This window comes from Piliocolobus tephrosceles, chromosome 16 (assembly GCF_002776525.5).
Source record: "Piliocolobus tephrosceles isolate RC106 chromosome 16, ASM277652v3, whole genome shotgun sequence".
NCBI lineage: Eukaryota > Metazoa > Chordata > Mammalia > Primates > Cercopithecidae > Piliocolobus > Piliocolobus tephrosceles.
The window spans coordinates 30,021,543-30,043,989 of NC_045449.1; the positions used below are offsets into that span (position 1 = coordinate 30,021,543).

Consider the following 22,447-nt stretch of genomic DNA (forward strand, 5'->3'; position numbering starts at 1 on the left):
ATTTATCTGTAGAAGAAATTAAGCCTTTTATGTGTGGAGTTTCCCACAATCTCAAATCTTGCTGATTCTACGTGTAAATTGGAGGCAGATTATAGATTTATCAGATTTAGGCTCATATTCTGGTAGAAAGACTTCATAATTGGTGGTGATTGCAAATCCTGTTTCTCTTGTAGTTTTTTTTTGTTTTTTGGTTTTTGGGTTTTTTTGCTTTTTCTCATTTCTATTCTGTTTCTTACCATGTTTACTATGGTGTCTGTTTCCTTGTTCTTTGTATGTCAGTCTTTTTGTCACTATAATTGTACCTTTTCTATAATTTTTTTATAAATGAAATTACATAATATGGAATCTTGTGTGGTTTCTTTCGTTTTGCATCATGCTTTTGAAATACGTATATCAGCATTTGATTTCACTTTTGTTGTTAAATAATACTCCATTGATGAATATACAGTTTGTTGACGTGCTCACAAGTTGGGGGAGTTTGGTTGTTTTCAGTTTCATCTTTATGATAAAGTTGCCATGAACATTTGTGTACACATCTTTGGTTGGACATATGTTTTTGATTTTCCTTGGTAAATAACTAGGAATGTTATTGCTAGGTTATATGGTAAGCTTGAGAATTCCAGCTGTTCCACATCCTCACCAATTTTAGCCATTCTTGTCGCTGTGTAGTAGTGTCTCATTTTAATTTGCATTTCCCTAATGACTACTAATTTTAAGCTTTTTTTTTAAATAAGCATATTGGTCATTTTTATATCTTTCACTTAAGTATCTGCTCAAATCTTTACTTTTTGTTGTTTCTTGGGGGAGAGAGAAGATTGTCTTATTGAGTTGTTAAAGTTCTTTGTATATTCTGGATACAAATCCTTTGTTGCAAATACTTTTTTGCAGTCCATGGCTTGCCTTTTCTTAATAATGTCTTCAAAAAAACAAAAGGGTGTTTTTGTTTGTTTGTTTGTTTGAGACAGAGTCTGGCTCTGTCACCCAGGCTGGAGTGCAGTGGCACAATCAAGGCCTACTATTGCTTCGAACTCCTAGGCTTGAGTGATTCTCCCACCTCTGCCTCCTGAGTAGCTAGGACTACACCTGTGCACCACCACACCCAGCTAATTTTTTTTATTTTTTGTAGAGATGGGGTCCCACTGTGTTGCCCCGGTTGGTCTCAATGGCCTGGGCTCAAGTAGTCATCCTGCCTTGGCCTCCCAAGGTGCAGGAAATACAGGCATAAGCCATTGCACCCAGTTGAAAGTTTTCAATAAAGTCAGGTTCATCTGGTTTTTTCTTTTTATGGCTTATGCTTTTTGTGTTCTAAGAAATCTTTGCTTAACCCTATGGTTACAAAGATTTTTTTGGCATGTTTTTAAATATAAGCCTTACAGTTTTTGTTCCTACATTTAGTTTCAAAATTCACTTTGAGATCATTTTTAAGTATGTCGTAAATCAAGAGTCAATGTAAAAATTTTTTCCATAATAGGTCTTGAAATCAGATGGCAGACGTCCTGCAACTTTGTTTCTTTTCAAAACTTGTTTTAGGTGTTCTTGGTCTTCTACATTTCCCTGTAAATTTTAGAATCAGCTTGTCAGTTTCTACAAAAAAAGCTGAGATTTTTATTGGAATTGCAGTGAATATGTAGATCAATTTGGGGGAGAATTGACATCTAAGCAGTATTGAGTCTTCTAATCCATTAGCATAGTATATCTCTGTTTGGGTCTTAAATTTCTGTTTGCAATGTTTTATAATTTTTTATGCACAAATCTTACACACCTTTTGTCAGATTTAAGTATTTCAGATTTTTGATGTATAGTAAATAGTTTTTTTTTTGTTTTTTTTTTTTTTGAGAGAGAGTTTTTCTCTTGTCACTCAGGCTAGAATGCAATGGCATGATCTCTGCCCACTGTAACCTCTGCCTCCTGGGTTCAAGCATTTCTCCAGCCTCAGCCTCCTGAGTAGCTGGGATTAGAGGCACCCGTCACCATGCCCAGCTAATTTTTGTATATTTAGTAGAGACAGGGTTTCACCATGTTGGCCAGGCTGATCTTGAACTCCTGACCTCAGGTGATCTGCCCGCCCTTGGCCTCCCAAAGTGCTGGGATTACAGGTGTGAGCCACTGGGGCCAGCAGTAAATAGTATTTTTAATTTTAATTTTTTATTGTTGCTAGTATATAGAAATATAATTGATTTTTATATATTGAACTTGTCTCCTGCAACTTTGTTAAACTTACTGTTTCTTTCTAATAGCCTTTTTGTAAATTCCTTATAGTTTTCTACATAAATAAATCATGTTATTTATAAAAAGAGACAGTTTTATCTTTTCCTGTTCAATCTTATGCCTTTTATTTTTTTCTTCTTGCCTGATTGTACTAACAGAACCTCCAGTAAATGTTGGGTAGGAGTGGTAAGAAAAATGGTCTAATTCATGGGAGAAGCATTCAGTCTCTCATCATTAAGTGTAACGTTAGCCATAGGTTTTTTTTGTAGAGCTTGAGGAAATTTCATTCTGTTCCTGGTTTTCTGAGATTTATTATGAATGGGTATTAAATTTTGCCAGATGCCTCTTCTGCATTTACTAAAATGATTATGTGAACTTTTTTAGTCCATTAATATAATGGATTACATCAGTTGATTTTTCAAATGTTAAACCAACCTTGTATTCCTGGGATAAATCCTACTTGGTTAGGATGTGTTGTCTTTTTTTGTGTATTGATGGAGTTCATTGGCAAAAATTTTTTTACATCCGTGTTCATGATATATTTAGTCTTCATTTCTGACATGATTTACTTGTTTTATTATTTCTTTCCTGAGTTGGATTGGCTCCCTTTACCTTTTCCTGTTGTCTGGCCCTCACCTCACATTATCTGGTCATCCCTTCCCCAGATGTTTTTTTTTTACTGTTGTGTGGTCTTCCTTGGTAGCTAGCACTGTTTTTTGTTTGTTTGTTTGTTTTGTTTTTTGAAGTATGTTTTGTTTGTCATTAAGGAAGTTGTACTGCTGTCCTTCCACTTTTTTATACTAGGGCTTTGAATAGTTGCTATATTTTTTACCATTTTGATACTCATATTTGAATGAGTTGGAATTTGCAGAAGTAGCTATTAGTAGATTTCTATAGAAAAGGAAGATAGGCAGAGTAGTTTTTTAGACTTTGCTCCTCAAGAACGTTTCCTTCTTTGCTGTGGTGTAGCCACAGCTTCTTAGCCTCTCTGAATCTAACTTGATTCTAGAGGGCTGATCTTTGCCTTCAAGTCCTGTCTTCCAAGGTGTTTGTTTCCTCTTTAGAAGGTGGTGCTTTTTGAGCTCTTTCCTCTCCAGGGCTCCCTTGGTAGAAAGGGACTTGCTACCTTTTTTTTTTCTCCAACCTTATTCATATGTTGCTCCTGTTTGATCTTGGTCTATTCTGGGAATGGGGCTCTCTTCTGAGAATGGATATTTGTGGTCAGTCTCTGAGACCTGCTACTACTGCTGGTTTCCTCTGAACTCCTTGTGCTTTCCTACTGTATCACCAGAGCATCTCACCAGTTCTGTGGGCTTTCTTTAACTAGTAGTTTTGGAGAAGGTGAAATTACAGCTTTATAGGGACTTTTTTCTCCCTCTTTGTTTCCTCTATTTCATTTCTCAGATGAGCACTTGGAAGATTTGGAACTATGCTGCTGCCATGTTTCCCAATATTGACTTAATGACAGAATTTTGATGACTGTGAGAGCAAAATAAAAAGAATAAAATGGTTTTTTGCCTTATAACTATTATCCCTAAATGAGTGATATGAATTCTCAAGATGATTTCATTATTACAATTTGGTACTCTTAAGGTGTAGTTTAGGAAAAAGAAAATATTTCTTTAGCCACTCTTAACTCTTGAAAGAGTATCTGTGTAAACTCTTTTTCTATTTTTATTTTTATTTTTACTTTTTTTGAGACAGAGTTTCACTCTTGTTGCCCAGGCTGGAGTACAGTGGCGTGATCTTGGCTCACTGCACCCTCCGCCTCCCGGGTTCCCAGTAGCTGGGATTACAGGCACCCACCACCACGCCCGACTAATTTTTTTTTTTTATTTTTTGGTAGAGATAGGGTTTCACCATATTGGCCAGGCTGGTCTCGAACTCCCGACCTCGGGTGATCCACCCGCCTCGGCCTCCCAAAGTGCTGAGATTACAGGTGTGAGCCACTGCACCAGCTTGTATAAACTCTTTAGTTAATTTTATAATTTTTTTCCAGAGACAGGGTTTCTCTATGTTGCCCAAGCTGGTCTTGAATTGCTGGGCTCAAGTGATCCACTTGCCTGGCCTGGGTCTCCCAAAGTGTTGGGATTACAGGCGTGAGCCACCATGCCTAGCCTATAATTTTTTTCTTTTTTTCTTTTTTTTTAAGACAGAGTCTTGCTCTATCGCCCAGGCTGGAGTGCAATGGCGCAATCTTGGCTCACTGCAACCTCCACCTCGCAGGTCCAAGCGATTCTCCTGCCTCAGCCTCCTGAGTAGCTAGGATTACAGGTGCCTACTACCCAGCTAATTTTTGTGGTATTTTTAGTAGAAATGTGGTTTCACCATGTTGGCCAGCCTGGTCTCGAACTCCTGGCCTTAAGTGATCCACCCACTGCCACCTCCCAAAGAACTGGGATTACAATTGTGAGCCACTGTCCCCAGCCCCAGCCTATAAAATTTTATCCTTATGCTTCTCAGATCATCTGCCTTCCCACACATGTATTTGTTTTCTATTTAACTTCAGATGCAGGCTGAGTTTCCCATCTCTTTACCATTCTTGTATTATTAAACAAGTTTTCCTGGAGAAAACTAGTGGCTATTCATTGCCTGCCTGAAGCTTAGAAAGTGGCCATGTTTGGCTCCACAACTTACCCTAACTATTTGGAATTTATAAGCCAGTCAATTCCATTTAGACTAGCTCTTTCCCAGTGATTATGTCCTATGTAAGTGAAAAAAAAAGGAAAGTGAGAATTACCAGTAAATAATCCTCTGGACTTATCAGGCAGGTTATCCGGCCTGCAAAATAATTTATTGTACTTCTCTTTACAGAGTAGAAATTGGTTTTGGGGTTTTTTTGGTTTTGTTTTTTTAAAGACAGGGTCTCGCTCTGTCATCTAGGCTGGACTGCAGTGATGCAGTCACAATTCACTGCAGCCTCTAATGCCTGGGATCAAGCAAGCTATTCTCCTCCCTCAGCCCCCAAGCTCCCAGAGTAGCTAGAACTACAGGCATGTGCCACCATGCCTAGCTAATTTGTTTTCTTTCATTACTTTTTTTTGGTGGGTGGTGGGCAGTAAAGACAGGGTCTCATTATATTAAGTGACCCTCCTGCCTCAGCCTCCCAAAGTGCTGGGATTACAGGCGTGAGCCACCACACCTGGCCTCAGGGTGGAAATTCTTAATTCTTCTTTCTCCGAAGAATTATCTAAGGGAAGACTTATTAAAAATGATAGTATCAAACCTGTCCCTTCTTTTAAAGAGAAGAAACTTTCAGAGTCATAGCACTAGCAAAGCAGTTCTGCATTTATGAATATTTTCTTCCTCAAATCCATTTAATGGAAAACAGAAGTTACGATGTAACCAATGTTACAGCAAATTGGAATTGAGCACCTTGATTCCTGCTACCCCTTTTATTTAATTGCATTAAAAATTTTGTTTCCTTGCCTGTAATCCCAGCACTTTGGGAGGCCAAGATGACTAGATTACTTGAGCTCAAGAGTTTGAGACCAGCCTGGCCAATACGGTGAATCCCCATCTCTACTAAAAGTACAAAAATTAGCATGGCATGATGGTACATGCCTATAGTCCCAGCTACCTGGGGGACTCAGGTGTGAGGATCGCTTAAACCTGGAAGGTGAGGGCTATGGTGAGCTGAGATCACGCCACTTTGCTCCAGCCTGGGTGACAGAATGAGACCCTATCTCAAAAAAAAAAAAAAAAGTTTTCCTTTTAATGGAGCAAAATGCCATTAAAACTCAAAGATATGACAAAATCCTGCCTCTTTTTTTTTTCTTTTTTGAGATGGAGTTTTGGTCTTATTGCCCAGGCTGGAGTGCAATGACGCACTTTTGGCTCACTGCAACCTCTGCCTCCCAGGTTCAAGCGATTCTCCTGCCTCAGCCTCCCAAGTAGCTGGGGTTACAGGCACCCGCCACCATGTCTGGCTAATGTTTTGTATTTTTAGTAGAGACGGGCTTTCACCATGTTGGCCAGGCTGATTTTGAATTCCTGACTGACCTCAGGTGATCCACCCACTTCAGCCTCCCAAAATGCTGGGATTACAGGCGTGAGCCACCACACCCAGCCTAAATCCTGCCTCTTGATTAACCTCTGTGATTTATGTATCCCCTCTTCTAGCTTTGGTGTCATCCCCAGCACTCCTCTGGCCATCCATACACCACTGATGCCAAACCAGAGCATTGATGTCTCCCTGCCTCTCAATACCTTGGGCCCAGTCATGAAGATGGAACCTCTGAATAACCTCCAGGTCAGAGTTTTACTTCACTCAGGTGGTACAAGTTAATATCTTGCCTATTATTATTATTATTATTAATTATTATTATTATTACTATTTTTAAAGACAGAGTCTCGCTCTATTGCCCAGGCTGGAGTGCAGTGGCACGATCTCGGCTCACTGCAGTCTTTGCCTCCTGTGTTCAAGCGATGCTCCTGCCTCAGCCTCCCAAGTAGCTAGGATTACAGGTCCAAGCCACCACACCTGGCTAATTTCTGTATTTTTACTAGAGATGGGGTTTCACCATGTTGGCCAGGCTGGTCTCGAACTCCTGACCTCAAGTAATCTGCCCACATGGGCCTCTCAAAGTGCTGGGATTACAGGCGTGAGCCACCGTGCCCAGCCCAATTTTTCATTTACATGTAAAAAAGTCCCTCTTTCTTCCTGAGGTTTGAGTTAGTCATGGAATAGGATTTGAGATAAATCCTTGTGGATGAGAGTTTTATGTTTTGTTGTTAAGAAAAACAAAAGTCATGCATGACATAGATATTCATTCTTTTACTCAACAAACATTTAGAAACTTTTTTCTTCCTTATTTGTACACCTTTTTTCCTTAAGACTTTTACAGCAAAATTTGGATGTCATTCATATAAGAAGAGATTTATAGGGAGGTTATCATTGAACACTGGACCACAAGACCCCATTAGCATATATCTATGATAAGTATAACAGCATCTTAGAGGAATTTTATCTGGTCTACAAGATCCTCTTTATCTTGAAAATGTTGAATTTTTTAGATTGCTTGGGTATCAGCTTAGAATTTCATTCAGTTTTCACCTACCTTGAAGTTTCCTTTGAAATATAAACCTTCTGGGCTTCAGGCAGTGTGAAAGCAGAGCAGTAAGCTCATAAGTCAGAGCTGTAGCAACCCTGGAGATTGCTAGCGGTTATGGTTTTAATGTTCACAAGAACAGCAAGAAAGCCTTGGGCTACCCTGAAATGGGGAACTGTAATTGATCCCTGCATAAAGCAGAGACCCTGGAAGGGCAGCTCCCTCAAAGAAAGGAGAACTAGGAAAATGTTTTCGCCATTCCCCAAAAATGATAGGAAAGTTCTAAGCAGGGTTCTGGGTATAGCCCCTTATGAGAAATTCAAGGCCCAATCAATACCATAGATGAGTTATATAGTCCAAATTTACACTACTTATGTAGATGTAGTAACCTCCAAATCAATACATTAATGTAAAATTGGCCCAGGACTGGTGAAACCTAGAGTCCTGTCAGAAGCAAATACAAAGTAGCCCTTTAACAACAGTTGTAAAATTTAAGGGCTTCAATACCCCCAACTGAAAAGAAAATCTCTACTGAAAGTGAGCTCACAATTTAACAGGAGAGAGAGAGAAAGATGCACTGTGAAGGATAGTCAAAAGACATTGCAAAGAGGAGGACTGGTACTGTCCCCACCCCCACTAAGAACTTAAGATAGTACAGTCTGAATGAGACTATGAAATATATTTAAAATGATGAAAGAAAAATGTCAGCTTTCCACTTTCCAGTCAAGACAGGTGGGATCCCATTGTTTAATCTTCTAGAAATACCAGTGTAAGATACTAGTACTGATAGTGAGATGTCAAGAGTAAAGTATCTTGGAGTTAAAAGTAAACATTCTTCAGTCATTTAAATACCAGCGCAACAGGCCTGTTTGCCAGTTCACTAACTACCTTGTTGCCACAGTAGTTGACTGCCTTTTTTTCAGCAAAGGGAGTAACGATTGAGAGGGTAGACGAGTGAGTCACAATATAACTTGGCTCAGACAAGAAGAATAAAGCAAGGATTACTACGCAGATGGAATTGGCTGTTACTATGATGACAGTAATGTGTTAAGGGGCTTTTCCAGCACAGGATCCTGAAGAAACTTAACCCAAATCTACATCTGTTCCCTTTTCATTGAAATCTAACCTCCCATTGGCCACAGAGCCTCAAGCCTAATATTTGAGGACAGTCAGCATGCACGCAAGAATGCTTTACCTCATAAGCAGGAAAGAAAATTTGGGTCACAGAAACCAGGGCAAATTTTCTGCTCTTAAAATGAAAAGAAAAAAAGAAAAGAAACAATAAACAAATTAATGAATGTCAGTTTACTTTCCTACTGGCATTTCCATTTGACTAACTCCTGAATAGGAATCCTCACAAGAGAAGCTTAATCTTAGTCCAACCCTGTCCTCAAAAGTATTGATATGATATTAGAACTAGTAAGTTTTAATTTTCATAAACCTGATATTATAAGAAGCAACCTTTAAATTTTTCCATCTATAGTTAACTACTGATTTTTCAAGTTTCCCCCTTGGATTCTCTTCTTTTGGGGATGTCATAATTGTGGCTGTTTTCTCATTAATTGGCATTTCCCAATGGAGATGGTAAACAAAACTTGAAAAGAGAAAAACTTTTTCCCCCTGTGAGCAGCTCTACTTAGTGTATGCTGGTGAGTTGAAATTAATGGCTAGCTTAGGGATGTGTAGGATACTTTAGATTTCAGCTTCCGTTCTGCCTTTTTCCCCATATGAACAAGAAGAAAATCAAAACATCATTCCAACAAGGTTAAACTATATAGATCCTGATAAAGCCAGATAAAGATCTAGCTTTTATATATATTTGTATAATGTTTACATTCAAGAGCTCATGTGGGAAAATTAGTATTTTTCTAGTACTACAGACCATGAAATCGGGGGGAAAAAAATGTTGGGGATTGAGGAAATGAAATTTTGAATTCCATGTGGGTTTTAGCTGTTTTGGCTAATTTAATATCAATGTGTAGAACAATTAAATCAAGCCCAGCTGCCAGAACTGTAGTATAAAACTTATTATAAAATCTTTTCATCAAAACACTCATTACTACTTATTGGCTTATAGACTATTTGAAACACTATTTAAAAGTTAAAAAGATACCATTCGTTCTTTTTTTTTCCTTTGAGACAGAGTTTCACTCTTGTCACCCAGGCTCGAATACAATGGCGCAATTTTGGCTCACTGCAACCTCTGCCTCCCAGATTCAAGCGATTCTCCTGCTTCAGCCTCTGAGTAGCTGGGATTACAGGTGCACGCCACCACACCCAGCTAATTTTTGTATTTTTAGTAGAGACGGGTTTCGCCATGTTAGCCAGGTTAGTTTTGAACTCCTGATCGCAGGTGATCCACCTGCCTCTGTCTCCCAAAGTGCTGTGATTACAGGCGTGAGCCACCATGCCCTGCCCATTCATTCTTAATGTAAAATACATTATGCCTTAAATATGGGAATTAAATACCTAGTAGAGATTTGAACCTGGAAGAATTTTTCTGCTATACTGATATTGACTGTAAAAGCTTTTGTGAATCAACTTATAGACATTATACAAAGTAAAGTTAAGCTTGCTCCTACTGGGAGCCTTTCTTGAGTTTATTTATATCACATAGTTATATTCCTTGAAAAGAGAATTGATTCTCTCTGCTTAAATAAAGCAAAAACCTTAGTAAGAGTCTAAATGTATTTCCTTTAAATGAGTTTTCTCTGACTCTGATGTCCCTGTTTCTCATTTCATGTGTTAGTTGTGCTTAGAAACATTTTCCCCGTGAACTTCTTCAAACTTGACACCTGGCAAGTGACTGCTTTTTCAAGTCAGTGTCTGTAAGGAGACAGTGGAATTATGATTTAACATGTGTTCATCTCCAGGGTCATGCTTATGGTCTTTATGTAGATGCTGCAGAGTTCCCACAGCTGCTTGGCCTCTGTTTTCACAGGGCCATAAACTCTTATGAGAACATTGATAGCATCATTCTTTCAAGTTTTCAGGATGACAAAGGCACAGTTTAAAGAGCCAACTAATTCTACAGTTATTTAAGAAAAACCCAGTCCCCAGACTTTTCTCCCTAACAAGACCTCCAATATCTCCTTCCACAAAGCCAATTTTGTTCACCTCTTTTGATTCTTTCAATAATTACCTAAGTAACATGCTCATATTTGGACTTCTGGATTTTTCTTTATTTTTATTTTTTTGAGATAGGGTCTCACTCTGTCACCCAGGCTGATGGTGCAGTCATGGCTCACTGTAGCCTTCACCTCCTGGGCTCAAGCAATCCTCCCACCTCAGCCTCCCAAATAGCTGGGACCACAGGAGCACACCACCACACCCAGCTAAATTATATATATATATATATATTTTTTTTTGAGACGGAGTCTCGCTCTGTCACCCAGGCTGGAGTGCAGTGGCCAGATCTCAGCTCACTGCAAGCTCTGTCTCCCGGGTTTACGCCATTCTCCTGCCTCAGCCTCCCGAGTTGCTGGGACTACAGGCGCCCGCCACCTCGCCCGGCTAGTTTTTTATATATATATTTTTTTAGTAGAGACGGAGTTTCACCGTGTTAGCCAGGATGGTCTCGATCTCCTGACCTCGTGATCTGCCCGTCTCGGCCTCCCAAAGCGTATATTTTTTAATTTTTTGTAGAGACAGGGGCTTTCCATGTTTCCTAGGCTGGTCTCAAATTCCTGGGGTCAAGCAATCCTCCCACCTTGACCTCCCAAAGCGGTGGGATTACAGGTGCGAGCCACCACACCCAGCTGGATTTTTCTGTTGTAGGTATTCCTGTACATCTCCCCACTCACTGCCATCATCTGCATACTTTTCATGTTCCCATTTTTTCTGATAGAACTATCTTAAAATGTACTTAAATCAGTGTTCAATGTTTACATCAATTTTTTTTTCTTTTTTTTTTTTTAGAGATAAAATCTTGCTTGGTCACCCGGGCTGAAGTGCAGTAGTACAATCATGGCTCATTGCAGCCTGAAACTCCTAGGCTCAAGCGATCCTCCTGCCTTAGGAGGATCTCAAGTAGCTGGGACTACAGGTGTGTGCCACCACGCCTGGCTAATTTTTTATTTTTATGTAGAGATGGGGTCTTACTGTGTTGCCCAGGCTGGTCTGAAATTCCTGGGCTCAAGTGATCCTCCTGCCTCAGCTTCCTAAAGTGCTGGAATTACAGGTATGAGCCACCACACCCTGCCCAGTGTTTACATTATTATGACTGTATATACTCTTTGAAGCTGAGCCATGTATTAAAGTGATTTTTCCTCAACAAAACTTTTTGTAGATAATTGGAGTTAATACTCATTTCTGTTGGTGTTTTTAACTATAATTTAATCCCAAATTCCATTGAGATCGGACCCTTCAAAGTATACTATCAGTTTCCGTCTCTTAAAGTCTCTTCTAGACTGATTTACTTGAATGCCTGGAACATAGCTGTCTTCCTGGGACCTCCTTTCATCTTAACCCTGGGGATTCATTGCCTTCATCAGCTCTCTCATACTCAGGATCTCCTATTACAGTGTCCTTTTCTTGGTTTACTCCCTCTTTTGATGAAACACATTTTCCAGTAGATTCCTGAGAATAGGTATGTAGACTATTCCATAGATTTGAGCCTTTACATGTTTTTAAATGTCTCTTTTAGTCTGTCTTCATACTTGTTTGACAGCTGCTATATAAAATTCTAGGTTAGAAATCATTTTCCTCCTAATCAGAAGCCGTTCTGATTCTTGATCCTTGCCTTTACCCTGTTTTTTTCTCAATGAAAGCTTGTACTTTGTCCTCAGTGTTTCAGATTTCACAATGATATGCCTCATTGTAACTCTGACTGTCTTTTCACCCATCATGCTGGGTACTCATTGGGTTCTTTAAAACCGGAAACTCATGTCCTTCAAGTCAAGGAATTTTTCTTTAACTTCTTTGCTGATGCTCTCCCCTTCATTTTCTCTATTTCTTATCAGAAGTCTTGCTATTTGGATATTGATTCTCCTGGACTGACTCTGTTTTCCCCTCCTATTTTCCATCCCTTTTTCCTTTTGCTCTACTTTTTAAAACCTTGTTTATGGGGACATGCACAGTAGCTCACACGTGTAACTCCAGCACTTTGGGAGGCCAAGGAGGGCAATCACTTAAGGCCAGGAGTCCAAGACCAGCCTGGCCAACATGACGAAACCCCATCTCTACTAAGAATACAAAAATTATCCAGGCATGGTGGCACACGCCTATAGTCCCATCTACTCAGGAAGCTGAAGCAGGAGAATTGCTTGAGCCAGGGAGGCAGAGGTTGCAGTGAGTTGAGATCACGCCACTGCACTCCAGCCTGTGTGACACAATGAGCCGTGAGCCTTTATCTCAAAAAGAAAAAAAAAAACTTTTGTATGAAATATTTTTAACATTACAGAAATAAGCAGAATAGTATAATGAGTCCCTGTGTATCCATCATCCAGCTTCAATAATTATCCATGGTTAATATCATTTATACCCCTTCCCATAACCCTACTCTATTCTTTTGAAGCAAATCCCAGAAATTTATATCACTTAATCTGTAAATATTTCAGTAGGTCTCGTTTTTTTTCTCTTTGTTTGTTTGCTCGTTTGTTTGAGATGGAGTCTCGCTGTGCTGCCCAGGCTAGAGTGCAGTGGTGTGATCTCAGCTCACTGCAACCTCTGCCTCCCGGATTCAAGTGATTCTCTTGTTTTGGCCTCCCGAGTAGCTGGGATTACAGGCACATGCCACCATACCTGGCTAATTTTTGTATTTTTAGTAGAGACAGGGTTTCACCATGTTGACCAGGCTGGTCTCGGATTCCTGACGTTGGGTGATCCTCTCTCGTGAGATTACAGACATGAGCTACCATGCCTAGCTCAGTATATATCTTTAAAACAGGTCTCTTTTAAAAAATTTAACTACGGTAACTATTCTCACAACTTAAAATATTAGCAAGAATTCCTTAATACCACATATCGAATCAATGTTCAGATTTTATTGTAATTTTTTTTGTTTTATTATTACTTTGTGTTTGAATCAATAAAGTGCACATATTATGGTGGGTTGATAGCTCTTAAGTCTCTTTAGCTACACTGTTTAATGTGATAGCCACTAGCCACATGTGGCTATGTAAATTGAAATTAAATCAAACAAATTCAGTTTCATCATTGCATCAGCCGCATTTCAAATACATGTGTGGCTAATGGTAACTAGATGGGACAGTAGTGCAGGAGTAGAACATTTACTTTACTTTAGAAAGTTCTGTTGGCGGTGCCAATCTGTAGCCTCCTCTTCCGTATTTCTTTTACCTTTGGTTTTCAGCAGTTTGACTATTATGTATGTAGGTGTTTTTCTTGTATTTCTCTGGCTTGGAGCTCACTGAGCTTGGATCTGCAAGTTGATAGTTTTCCCCAATTTTGGAAATGTTTTGTCATTCTTCAGATTTTTTTTCTACCTCATTATGTCTCTTCTCTCGTTCTAGAACTCCAGTTACATATGTGTTAGACCACTTAATGTCATCCCTCAGATCACTGAGGCTGCTTTTTTTAAATTTAATCTTTTTTTCTCTCTGTTCTTCAGATTGGATAATTCCTATTGATCCGTCTTCAAGTACACTGCTTCTTTCTTCTATAGGTAACAACCTTCTGTTAAACTAATCCAGAGCATTTTCATTTCAGATATTGTACTTTTTAATTCTAGGATTTCCATTTGATTTTTTGCTGAATTTTCCTCTCTGGGCTGGCTCGATTCTTTCAAAAGTTATCTTTAAGTCTCTGTCTAGAATAGAAAGGCTTTCTGCCAGCCTCATGGGGAGCTAAGTTGGGAAAGAGGGCTGGAGAGTCTTAGCATTCAGTATGCATTAATTCATTTCATTCACCACCCCTCAGCCATGTTTGGCTTTTACTTCTACGTGCCTTCTATTTTATCATCTCCAAAAGAATCAATCTTCAGTTTTATGCAGGGCCTAGAGACCTAAGAGTTGTCCAGCAGTATAGAATCGAGGTTGGGATCTAGAAATCTTATTGACATCTTAATCCTCTCTCTTTTAACACTCCCCACCATACAGTTCCAGAGGTGCTACCAGTCCTAAGCCTTTGAGAATTCTGTGGTAGTATTGCTAATCCATCTGCTTTCCAGGTACCAAGATATTGTTGCTGTTATATCTTTTTCTTACTATCTCTATGAATTTATACCTTGAAAATTTTTTATTTTGCTTTAGTTATGGCAGAACTCTTTCCAGGAGAAAAGAAACTTAAATGTGATTTTTCAATCTACTATCTCTGCCTAGAGGTCTGATAGCACCTTAAAATTTTTTCTTTCTTTCCTTCCTGCTATACAACTTTATAATTAGGAACCTTAGAAGTGAACCTGTGGAGAAAGAATTAACCCTTTCCCCGGTATAGTTTTTGTTATCCCTCTCTTTATTGCCTTTAAATCTCACGTAAACATTGTTGAATGAGAGGCTGAATATTAATTAGAGAAAAGAAATAGACACAATGTCTCTTGTTTTTTTTTTTTTTTTCTTTGCATATCTTTCTAAAACAAGGCAATATTCATCAGTCTGTTCGTTTAACCTTTGATTAGGACAGAGAGTGTTGAAGACACTAGCTGCAAAGGACACGATCTTACAATCCTGTTTACTCATGTCTTAAGATCATTATCAGCCAAATTTTGCTAGTATATGGCTCTGAGGAAATTCTGTCCCTTGCTACTCCTACATGTAATTCCAGCCTGTGAGACAGTTAGTTGCAGATGGTGCTTGTCCCTGGTATTTCATGTCTTGCATATGTCCGTTCACACTCAGAAAGCCCACAGCTGTAGCTATTATACCAGAAAAACTGGTAGACGCTTCCAAATGGAAGACCTTTTCAGCAGCTTCCATCAAATGAAGCAAACCAGCTTGGCATTTGCTGACGTTTTTTGACTGTTGTGCAAGCCAAACAAGTCAGTGTTGAAGCCTTCTTTGGTCTTCCAAGATCCACAATTGAGGACTGCACACACTGATTGCATTTGTGGGACCACGATGCTGCTTGAATAGACAATGAGTCCTTGAAGTGGTGGATCTTTTGGGAACTATATAGAGGTTCTCACGTCAGACAGTTGGATCCGTTGTTGGGTCTGCTATCCAAATGATCCCTGTAGACCTAAAAATATTCCTCCTAAATATTCCATAAGTAGTATGTAGGTGCTGGAGTCTTAATTATGAAAGATTAAAATATTGTGCTCTCAAAAAATAAAATAGAAGATTACTTACTGAGATTGCTACTTCCAGTTTGACATATTCTTCATGTCCCATCAGGACTATAAACATATTCTTTAATCTCATCTGAGAAATTCAATATATTACATATTCATATTCAATATTCATATTCAGTATATTACAAACTTGGGTCAGATTACCCAGGTAATAGAAATCCATGCTGACGTCCTGAGAAAGGATAATGAATTTCACACAGTAGTTCTAAAATGGTAATAAAAGTGATTTGTGGGCTTTTATTTGTTAAATTCACAGCCATCTTTTTATCATGATTATAAGCGAGGAGTTGATGATGAATAATGGAATCAGTTTTATGTTTCTAGTTTAATAAATGATTAGAAATAGATTTAACCTTGTGGTCTTTAGATTTAACCTTGTAATGCTGTAGAGGACTTTGAATTCTAGATGTAAAATAGCTACCTCTTTCTAGTCCCAGCTGATAAAAACCTATATTATAGGTTGGAATTACAGAGAACTCACTCAGATTTTTCCTCAGCTGGATTGAATTTGAGAGCCATACCCTGCTCTCATTCATGTTTACTCTCTTATATTTTGCTATAGCATGATGTTTAACGAGATGGGGAAGAAAGTGCATTATTCATTATTTTTAATGAAGGGGTTATGCATAGGCTTTGTAGTATTAAGGTCCATACATATTTGAATAAAACTGCAGAAAAGCTTTGAGCCGTGTGACCATGTACACATAAGGAATGTAAAATCTCATAGTTGGAAGGGTTGGTCTTTAATTTTGTCTATTTCAAACCCTATCTGTTTTTGATGGAATTCACTCTGTATTGGCAGTGATGGGAAAATCAGTGCGTACGTGAATGCCGCCAGTGATTTACTACCCTATATGACCCATTCTGTCTTCATAAATCTCCGTTAGGCAGTTGTTTATTTGGCGTTTTTTTATTTTTGTTTTCTTTTTTTGAGGGGGGAGGGGACAGGGATGGGGGAAATCGGAGTCTCACTCTGTCACCCAGGCTGGAGTACAATGGTGTGATCTCTGCTCACTAAAACCTCTGCCTCTTAGGTTCAAGTGATCCTCCTGCCTCAGCCCCCTAAGTAGCTGGGATTATAGGTGCCCACCACCACGCCCAGCTATTTGGATTTTTAGTAGAGGCGAGGTTTTTTCAGCATGTTGGCCAGGATGGTCTCAAACTCTTGACCTCAAGTGATCTGCCCACCTCAGCCTCCTAGAATGCTGAGATTACAGGCGTGAGCCACCACACCTAGTAGTTTATCTGAAATAAAATGTCTTCGTTTAGGTTCTGTCTGTAGATCCTAGTTCTACATTTTGAGATTTTTATAGATTAAGTTTCTGAATCAAGGTACCCAGGGCCTGAAAGTCAATCAGGTGGGCCTGTAATGAAAACATACTCTTTGTCTGAATTTATTTTCTTTTTTTTTTTTCTACTTTAGGAAAGCCTAAGTTTATGGAAGGACATTTATATAATGTCAGTTTTATTGTTCTAATTTTAGAAGAAAATCCATTTAGAAGGAGTGACCCTGGTAAATGTAGTTGGAATCAGTTATAGTTTGGAGACTGAAGGAAAATACTATCTAATCACTTTTGAAAAGTGTGTGAATGAAAGATGGTCCTTGACTTGGTAGCAGCCTTCCTTTCCAGGAACCCTGGAGTTGAAGGGCAAGTACTCAGAACAGGAAAGCACAGAACTTCTCGATTCCATAGCTCCCGCTGTGCTTCTGACAGTAATTTATGTCCCTCTATATGACCTGCTTCCCCAGTGGAACTACCCAGAGACAGCATCTGTGTTCAGTGGCCTGCCCATCTGTCCAGTCATCTTGACAGCCACGTGTCCTCCTTTTGTCCATGTAAAGTTATACTGTCCACCAGGCAGAACATAGGCACAACCGTGAACCCATTTGATTTCTAACTTGCAGCTAACTAATCTGAGGATGTATGCTTAATATCTAGAACCTAGATTTGATTCTAGATTGACACCTATTACTGCCTATTATTACTGAAGTCTGTTCTTTTATTGAATTTCTACTAGGTCTTCTATGACATACTAAATTAGAGTAGAATTTTAATCACCTTAACTGGTAGTTTTCTAGTCTTGCCTTCAGGATTTTTTGATTCAGTACAGTATTATTAAATGTTTTTGTTTGTTTGTTTTTTCAGTCAGGGTCTTACTCAACTTCCCAAGTTGGAGTTCAGGGGCACAGATACAGCTCACTGCATCTTCAACCTGCTGGACTCAAGTGATCCTCCCACCTTAGCCTCCCAAGTAGCTGGGAATACAGATGCATGCCACCACACCTAGCTGATTTTTTTTTTTTTTTTTTTTTTTAATTTTTTGTAGAGTTGAGGTCCGGCTATGTTTCCCAGGCTGGTCTTGAACTCCTGGGCTCAAGCCATCCACCTGCCTTGGCTTCCCAAAGTGCTGGAATTACAGGCATGAGCCACTGCACCCAGCCTAAATGCATTTTTAAAGTTTAACAGTCACACCTGTAATCCCAGCAGTTTGAGAGGTCGAAGCAGGTGGATCACTTGAGGTCAGGAGTTTGAGACCAGCCTGGCCAACATGGCAAAACCCTGTCTCTACAAAAATACAAAAAAGTTAGCTGGGCATGGTGGCGCACGCCTGTAATTCCAGCTACTCAGGAGGCTGAGACAGGAGAATCGCTTGAACCCAGGAGGCAGAGGTTGCAGTGAGCCAGATTGTGCTATTGCACTCCAGCCTGGGCAACAGAGCGAGACTTCATCTCAAAACCAAAACCAAAAACAAAACAAAACAAAACCCAGTAAGCCCACATAGCAAATAATAGCTCAAGTTGTCCCTCTACCCACCTCTCGCCACCCCTGACTATTAACATAAACAATGTTCGAAGATGAGACAGCAGCAACCAACGGCATATCAGGCAGTACATGTAGCTGTGTAGCTATCATTAAAGGGAAAAAGAAAGACTGGTCCCTTTCGGCTTGTCTGTCAGGCAGGCTGAAAGGCCTATGAAATTATTGCTGACTGTTTCTGGCAACTGAAACTATTTAGAGTGATTCTGTTGTAGGCTACTAGAAGAGGAGAGGATTAGGGGCCAGTAAGATTTCTGAAGAGTAACTGGGTTGATCAATATAGTATCATGGGGGGTTATACATTGGCAGAAAGCAGTCACATATACATTTGCTATAAGTTCTTGATTTATTTTGTTTAACTTATAAAACTTCTTAAATGAGGAAGCTACCCAGGAGTAGGAACAGATGCAGTGTATCTTAGCATGATTTTCCCCCTTGACCCTGGGTTCCCTGTGAGGCACACAGCTGCCAGTGACATAGGTATGGTCCTATCAGAGTCGTGAAAGTTGCTTAATTCTTGCTATACCACTGGCCTGTTTCACTCAGGTAACCCTCAGGTAGGTTACCTATTATACTCAGATACCTAACTTACAGCAAATGTATATGTGACTGCTTTCTGCCAATGTATAATCCCCCTGTGATACTATACTGACCAATCTTTTTTACTGGCCCCTAATCCTCTCTTCTTCTAGCAGCCTACAACAGAATTACTGTATATAGTTTCAGTTGCCACAAACAGCCAGCAATAATTTCACAGGCCTTTCAGCCTGCCTGACAGATAAGCCAAAAGGCACCTGTCTTATCTTTTCCCTTTAATGACAGCTACACAGCTACATGTACTGGCTGATGTGCCCTTGGTTGCTGTTGTCTCATCTTTGAATACTATTTATGTTAATAGTAGGGGTGGGTTGGGGCTGAGGGACAACTTGAGCTATTTGCTAAGTAGGGTTTACTGTTAAACTCAGGTAACCCTGAGTATAACCGGTATAGCCAGTGGTATAGCAAGAATTAAGCAACTTTCATCTCCCCACCTGGAAGAATTTGCATTAACAGTTTCTAAGCAGAAGAGGCAAAATCTTACCAAAGGTCTCCAAGACCTTGGGCGATCTAGCTATGCCTTTTTCTCACTCCCTCATTGAGTTCATCTGTTACTCCTCCCCTTCACTGTAGCCACCCTGGTCTCCTCACTGATCTTAGAATACAGTATGCTGCCACCTCATGACCTTTTAATTGACTGTTGTCCTTGTCTGGAATGTGCCTTCTCCCAATCTCCGTATCTGTATAGCTTACTTACTTCCTTTAGGTTTTTACTAAAGTAGTACCCAAAAAAGAGAATAGAATGATAGTTACCAGAGGATGGGGGGTGAGGGAAATGAAGAGAAGTAGGTTAATGGCTGCAAATATACAGTTAGATAGAAGGAATAAGTTCTTTTCTTTTCTTTTTTTTTTTTTTTTTGAGACAGAGTCTCACTCTGTTGCCCAGGCTAGAGTGCAATGGTGCCATCTTGGCTCACTGCAACCTTCACCTCCCAGGTTCAGCCTCCCGAGTAGCTGGGATTACAGGTGCCCGCCACCATGCCCAGCTAATTTTTATATTTTTATTAGAGACAGGAGTTTCGTCATGTTGACCAGGCTGGTCTCGAACAACTAACCTCAAGTGATCCGCCCACCTCAGCCTCCCAAAGTGCTGGGATTACAGGCCTGAGCCACTGCACGCCTGGCTAAATAGTACCTTTTTAATAAGGTTTTCTCCGTTCATTCCCAGTACTACCAATCTCCCTTATTTTTACCCCATAGCATTTCATTATATTTTAATTACTACTGAATTATTTATTATCACCTCCTGCCCCTCTCCTACTAGAATGCAAATTCCAAAGGAACAGCAGTTTTTGTCTATGTTTTTCCCCCCACTGCTCTGTCTCCCAGTGCCTGGAATGAAGTCTGGCACACAGTAGGTGCTAGATAAATATTTGTTGTTGCATGAGTCTTTTTGCTTTCATTTAAGAAAGTATTAACCAACATCAGATTCATCTAGTTCTTGAACCAAATTAAGTAAGGCCATCTCTTCATCTTAACAGAGTCCCCCTAAACACAGCCTCTACCTGTTGTTTCTCAGCAGCCTTGCATTCTGTTCTCTGACTCTAATATAATACCCTTTTATCTGGATAGGTCTGGTCCTGGTCCCAAGTTTAATCTGAAGACTATAATCACAAATTCATTTTCTCTCAAGAAGGCAGAACAAATATTAGAAGCTGTTGCTTCCTTGATATTAGGAAAGGCAAGATCACAGCACATTAATGGACCCTATTTTCAAAATTGGAGATGACTAGGAACATAGCACAAGTTAACTGTGCTCACATTTTGGGAATTTTTTCTGTTGCTAACTTATATCTGTATGTCTCTTTAAAATAAAACCAAATTGCCACCATGCGACTATTAAATTATTATCCTAAAGAGCCTTAGACTATTTTGGTTAATATTTCTAGAGTAAATTTGGAAGCTCAAACTCAGTAAATGAAGAAGTTCAAGGATGCTCTTACAAATGTTATGGAGCCTCAGGAAAAACTAAAATAATTTAGATGCCTGACAGGAAATGGCTCTGAACAAGCCCTTTTTACTGTGAAAACAGAAAAGCCTGTCTTTTTCATAATCCTGATAAACACAAAGGTGTAAGGAGGCAAACTTTAAAAGCAAGGGCCTGCCAGGCACGGTGGCTCCCGCCCGTAATCCAGCACTTTGGGAGGCTGGGGCGGTGGATCACTTGAGGTCAGGAGTTCAAGACCAGCCTGGCGAAACCCCATCTCTACCAAAAATACAAAAATTAGCCGGGTGTAGTGGCATGAGCCTGTAGTCCCAGCTACTCAGGAGGCTGAGCAGGAAAATCACACGAACCCGGGAGGCAGAGGCTGCAGTGAGCCGAGATCGCACCACTGCACTCCAGCCTGGGTGACAGAGCAAGACTCCGTCTCAAAGGGTAGGGCAAAAAAAGTTGTCTTTTGGCAATAGGTATTCATTATTTCTCTTTGCTTTTAAGAAAACAATTTTTTCAGATACTCAAAACAGTCTTTTGCCTTTAAATAGAAAAAAATAGATTTTTTAAAAAGGGTCTAGTACTTTTCAATTTCAGGTTTTTCTTTACTTGCTATTAGAAAGCTTGCTTTGGTGGGAAATTGGTATGATTATTTAGAAATTGAGAGATAAGGAGTGAAAAGACTGAGACCCATAAACTGAAATTCAACTTTGGAAATGAATTTTTTTAAGTCTCACTTAATGAAACTTAAAAAATGAACCACCCAGCTGCACTGGAGTTTGTGTTTCAACTTTGAGGGTGTGAATTTAGCCTGACCTTCCCTAGTTTTCTTTACCTTTCTTTTCTTTTCTTTTTTTTGGGGGTGGGGAAGGAGGGAACAGCGTTCTCACACTGTCTCCCACGCAGGAGTGCAGTGGCGCGATCACAGCTCACTGCAGCCTCGACCTCCCAGACTCAAGTTATTGTCTCACCTCAACCTGACCAGTAGCTGGGACTGTAGGTGTGCACCACCATGCCTGGCTAATTTTTTATTTTTATTTTTGTAAAGATGAAATCTCACCATGTTGCCCAGGCTGGTCTCAAATTCCTGGGCTCAAGCAATCTTCCTGCCTTGGCCTCCCAAATTGCTGGGATCACAGACAGGGATGAGCCATGCCTGGCCTCCACAGTTATAGATGGCTGCAGTGATGGCTATGGGTGGGTTACTTTTTCTACCCTCCACAAAGATAGTCTTTCATGAAAATTGTGACCTACTCACCCTTTTTCCAAATGGCTTTGCAGGGGCGGGGCAGGGGATTCTCTTTTAAAGCAGTACTTGAGAATCTATTTCAGTTGCAAAATAGTTAACAAAATTTGATTTAAGTAGTTCTGACCTTGCTGTGCTTTGGACTTCTCCCATTTGACAGCCCTGAAGGTTCGTCATTCTTATTTTCTCCTGCCCCAATGGTGATTTTGACAGTGTAATCCAAAGTCTTTTAAAGCAATGTCTATTCATTACCACTTTACAATCTTTATCTAATCTTTAGTGTTCTGGAGATTTAATTTGCTGACATTTCTTTTCTTCTTCTTCTCTTTTTTTTTTTTTTTTTTTTTT

General features: G+C 39.7%; 1 protein-coding gene across 5 annotated transcripts in view; it reads left to right on the forward strand.

Moving 5' to 3' along the window:
• The window catches only part of AP2B1 (adaptor related protein complex 2 subunit beta 1), a 140,024-nt gene that overhangs the window by 87,999 nt on the left and 29,578 nt on the right, over positions 1-22,447 (forward strand). For all 5 annotated transcript variants that reach the window (XM_023190821.3, XM_026447590.1, XM_023190825.3 and 2 more), the window contains one exon: positions 6,331-6,460. In XM_023190821.3, coding sequence (XP_023046589.2) covers positions 6,331-6,460 — 130 coding nt within the window. The remainder of the gene's footprint in view (positions 1-6,330; positions 6,461-22,447) is intronic.